The sequence below is a fragment of the Cucumis melo genome, chromosome 2 (genome assembly GCF_025177605.1).
Source record: "Cucumis melo cultivar AY chromosome 2, USDA_Cmelo_AY_1.0, whole genome shotgun sequence".
In the NCBI taxonomy this organism is placed as follows: Eukaryota; Viridiplantae; Streptophyta; class Magnoliopsida; order Cucurbitales; family Cucurbitaceae; genus Cucumis; species Cucumis melo.
The window spans coordinates 14406721-14411637 of NC_066858.1; the positions used below are offsets into that span (position 1 = coordinate 14406721).

The 4917-nt window shown below is 37.8% G+C and overlaps 1 protein-coding gene across 1 annotated transcript; it reads left to right on the top strand.

Moving 5' to 3' along the window:
* The first annotated feature begins 350 nt into the window (after positions 1 to 350).
* LOC127148228 (uncharacterized) lies at positions 351 to 3089 on the top strand. The gene is made up of 6 exons (XM_051081591.1): positions 351 to 415; positions 1534 to 1650; positions 1740 to 1996; positions 2087 to 2302; positions 2378 to 2569; positions 2651 to 3089. The coding sequence occupies exons 2-6, from the start codon at positions 1539 to 1541 to the stop codon at positions 2996 to 2998; spliced, it is 1125 nt and encodes a 374-aa protein (XP_050937548.1). The 5' UTR covers positions 351 to 415; positions 1534 to 1538; the 3' UTR covers positions 2999 to 3089.
* Positions 3090 to 4917: the final 1828 nt, after the last annotated feature.

Genomic DNA, 4917 nt, shown 5'->3' on the forward strand with positions numbered 1-4917 from the left:
GGAGATGCGTCGGGAAAACCATCTTTCCCGACGCACCATGGAGGCGTCGGCAAAAATACATCGGGAAAAGGGGTTTTTCCCGACGCCGTGAACAGTGCGTCGGGAGCGGCGTCGGGAAAACCATTTTTCCCGACGCACCATGAAGGCGTCGGCAAAAAGTACATCGGGGAAAAGGGGTTTTTCCCGACGCCGTGAACAGTGCGTCGGGAGCGGCGTCGGGAATAGGGGTTTTTCCCGACGCCGCCTTAAACGTCGGGAAAAGGGGTTTAATGAGCGTCGGGAATTCCCCTTTTCCCGACGCATTTTGAGGGAATTCCCGACGCCACGTCACTGCGTCGCCGCCATCCTTTTGTTCCGCCGCCGTCCGTCCCCGACCGCCCTCGCCGTTGTTCCTCGTCGCCGTCTGCCACTTTAGGTAAGTGAAATATGTAAACTTATTTAGTTTTTTTAGGGTTTTTTTTGATAAAAATTAGTTTAGGGTTTGTTTGTTTTTTTGTTTTTTTTTTGTTTCAAAGTTAAAAAAATGTATGTATTATTGAAATTGTTTAAAGTTCTTTTTTGTTTTTGTTTTAGTTTTGCTTTAGTTAATTAGTTTTAGGATTAGTTTTAGGATTAGTTTTAGAATTTAGATTTTGAAATAGTTTTAGGATATAGATTTTGAATTAGTTTTAGGTTTTAGTGTTGAATTTGAATTTGAAGTGGTTTTAGGATTTAAGATTGACGTTGAGATTGAAGTTGAAATTGAATTTGAGATTGATAAAAAATTTGAATGTGTAGAGATTTTTGAGGTTATATTGAATTGGGGGGGGGGTGTTTATTGAATTTGAGATTGTGATTTAGGATCTCTAATTACTTAGTCGTTTGAACTTTGAGAAATACCTAATAAACTTTTAATTTTGTGTTTATACAAAATGTTTAACATTCTTCAATCTTATATACGGATGGTTTTAATGGGTCTACTCAACATATCTCTAAAATTCACGTTATACTAACCCAAGAACCTAACCAAAAGTTGTGAGTGACTAAAATGAATTTCTAAGCTTGATTTAAGAATTTATGTTTTAAAGCATGCTTGGAGTTTAAGCATTTGAATATTCTAGATTTATGAAATTATTTACAAAGCATGAGTTTCAAGTTTAGAAAGAGTTATGAGAAAGCATGATTGAAGTTCTAAAGAATTCAATTTGAGAAATATTTCTTAAAACATGAGATTTATGAGAATGTGTTCGAATGCTAAGTTTCTGAAAATATTAGAGCAAAGAGATAATTTAAAGCAAAGCTAGATTTGAGACTTGCTTAATGCAAGAGTTTTTTTTTTCATAAGCATGCTAACTTAAGAAAGTTAAAGTTTTAGCATGAGATTTTTGAATATGCTTAAGTCTATACCGAGATGTCTTGAACTGATAGAAATTCTATGGGGGAAGATTATCTTGTGTACAGGGGTCGTGTAATTATTATGAAATGGAATTACTACTTATCTGGGGAGAGGGAGGTTTAAGTTAAATTGAAAATGTTTGTTTTCTATGTCCATAGCCATTATGTCATATCGACGACCAAATTTTATGGAGACGGACGATATGTTCCTCCAGTTTGAGGACGATTTAGATAATAACATCGCGGGAGGGTCATCATCTGTGGGCGACAATACGGGTGAGTCTAAGAATTTTCTTCATTTTAACTTACAAATATTTCATGTTCTTTTTTCTAACTTTATATGTTATTGTCTATTTATTGAGCAGGGTCTTCTTCTCAACAAACGACTCCGACTCCTAGGAGACGTGCGCAGTCTCGACTCTTGGAGTTAGAGCGCCACGTTGCAATAAATGGGCGCATTCCGATGACGATCGCCCCTGGAGCGGAGAAGCCTATTTCTCCACACGCCGTTCGCTTCAGCCAGGCGATAGGCGTGTGCGTGCGAAAGACATTTCCCGTCCGCTGTCTTAAGTGGACGGACGTTGGGAGAGAATACATTGAGGTCGTCAAGGGCGACCTCCAGGTAATTAAATGCACTACACATTTATATATGATTTCATTTGAAACATATCTAACTTTAGCCAATGTAATGTGTTATGTTTGTAATGTGCAGCGATTCTTTGTGCTTGATTTCAATGATCAAGCAATGAACAGGTTTGTTGAGCATCAGATGCTCACGACCTTTAAAGAGTTCCGGGCCGACTGTCATAAACATTTCAAAAAGTACAGCGACCCGGAGGAGGCTCGTGCCAACCCACCAAACGCATTGGTTGGACGTGATGAGGATTGGCACTTCCTCTGCGACCATTATATCAGCCGTGCATTCCAGGTATTTGTCATGATTAATTATGATAACAAGTTTTTATATGTATAAGATATAAACAATATAATTGTTTTAATGCAGGAGCAATCACGGACAAACAAGGCTGCTAGACAGAAGCAGCCTTACAATCATAGTAGCGGGTCCAAGTCGTTTCTACAACGACAGTATGAGCTCGCTGAAAGAAGAGGGCAGCCGGTCGATCGTGTGGAATTGTTCCGGGAAACACACGTTCGAGCTGGGACATTCGTGTCGCAAGCCGCCGAGGATGCGCATGTAAGTTATACCCTTATTAATTATCCACTTTTATTATATATTTTTGCGCGTTACCTAACATAATTTTTAAATTTGTTGCAGAATCAAATGCTGGAACTCCAATCCCAGCCTATCCCAGAGGGTAGTCAGCCACTCTCTGAGGATGAGATATGCGATCAGGTGTTGGGTAGACGACCAGGCTACTCAAAAGGCCTTGGTTGGGGACCCAAGCCGAAGGCCCGCAGAACGGCAAGTGCAAGCAGTTCGTCGACATCTTGTTCGCAGTCCACACAAAAAGAGATTGAATTACAAGCTAAACTTCATGAAGCTTTGGAACGGATTGAAGTACAAGATAGAAATCACCAAGCATTAGCTTCACAAGTGGAAGCTATGAAAAAGATGATTGAAGACCTAACTCGTGCACAACAGGGACCACCACATGATCCCTAGCTTCATTATGTTTATGTTTTTTCTATATTGAGAACTATATTTTGTTGTAGTCAACTTATTCGTATTATTAATTTTAATTCTATTTTTTTAATTTGTGTTTGTATATTTATTAATTTATTTTAATTTAATCCAAAACGTCGCGAAATTTTTTTGAGCAATCCGAACATCATTGTGAATGTTTGAGCAAAATATTATAAGGAAAAAAGTAAAAATAAAATATTTTAAAAAATATAAAAAAAAATATTTCCCGACGTTCATTACGTCGGGAAAAAAAAAGTCGGAAAACAGGTTTTCCCGACGCCGGGAGATGCGTCGGCATAGACGGCGTCGGGAATAAGGTTTTCCCGACGCCGTCATGCCGACGCATATCCCGGCGTCGGGAAAGGCTTTCCCGACGCTGCTTTGGTACGGCGTCGGGAAAGCCTCTCGCGACGCATTTCTCCCGACGTGCTTCCCGACGCCGTTTTGTACGTCGGGATATCCTTTTCCGACGTTCTTTGCATTTTCGCCGACGTATTTGTGCGTCGGGAGTACCCCCGTTTCTTGTAGTGGAAGAATCTGGTTGTTTGGGGAGTGTTCAGCCATTCAAGAGATTCCACAGTGATAGCAATGGAAAAAGATTTGTAGGGGCCCACCTAAGTAATAAGCATGTTAAGATCCCTTGATCTTTTGTCAAGTGAGATTACAAATTCTTTTTTCTCAACAGTGCAGAAATGGGGAAGTTGGTTCATGAAAGCCATTTTGCCAAGAAAACCAGAGGGAAGCAGAGAGGAGAGTGATGAAGTATGAAAGAAACTATGAGAGGAAAATAAGAAAGGTACCTTTTTTTTGGATGGAGGAGAGTTAATGAAATGTTCCAGTTGAAGTTAACTAGTGGTTGTTGAGAGTAAATGCTTCCTAATCGAAATCATCATTTTTTAGGTGAAGAGTCGCAGTTGTCTGATGGCTTGAATCGGCTGCAAGGAATTTGGAAAGATGACTAGAGAGGACTGTTTGGAGAGGGAGGGCCCATCGTCATAAAATTCAAAATTAAATTAAACATGTAAATACGAAAAAACAAAAAAAAATATAGCTAAATAGAAAAGAAAATTAAATATTAAATATGAAATTTAAAAATCAAATAATAATTTAAATCTAAATATTAAAAAAAGAAAATTTAAATTTAAATTTTTACATGACCGTTTAGATTTGTTTACATTATCGTTTATATTTGGCAAACGATTTTTTTTAATTCTTTGGTACACGATCGTTTAGATTTGTCTACACGATGATTTTGTTTTTTCACGATCATTTACTTGTTTTTACACGATTGTTTACATTTGGCTATTCAAATCTAAATGATTTTTCTTCAAGATTCTTTACCCACGATCTTTTACATTTTGCTTATTTTTTGACACGATGGTTTAGATTTGGTTACCCAAATTTAAACGACGTAAAAAAGAAGAGGAAAAGAAGAAAGACGACGGAAAGAAAACGCAGCGAAAAAAAAAAAGAGGAAAAGAATAAAGAAGATGGAAAGAAATAAATCATAACAAGGAGAAAGACGATAAAAGAAATCGCAACGAAGAGAAGAAAGACGGAAGAACAAATCTGGAATATTTAGAAAATGACTAACTTCATGGGCTTTGATAAACAGATCATAAACAGTTTGGTGTTTTGTTTCATTTACGTAAATTAACTATTTTTTTTTCCAATTCTCCCCATTCATTTTGTTTTTATTCTCCATTATACCTTTTATAAATTATGTGGCTTGGTTGCAAGTAAGTTTCTATTTCTTCTCATATTCTCTTTCCAATTTTCTCCATTGTTGTCCATATTATTATTGGGGTTCAAGAAAACAAAGGGTATAAGGGAAGATGAATATAGCCCAAAGAAGATGTCACCTCCTCCTCCCACTCCACACAATCTCCACCCCCACC

Coding starts and splice junctions, on each gene's coding strand:
- LOC127148228 (XM_051081591.1), top strand. CDS start 1,539: ATGTCATATCGACGACCAAATTTTATGGAGACGGACGATATGTTCCTC. Junction 1,651..1,739: donor ATCTGTGGGCGACAATACGG/GTGAGTCTAAGA, acceptor TTTATTGAGCAG/GGTCTTCTTCTCAACAAACG. Junction 2,303..2,377: donor ATATCAGCCGTGCATTCCAG/GTATTTGTCATG, acceptor GTTTTAATGCAG/GAGCAATCACGGACAAACAA.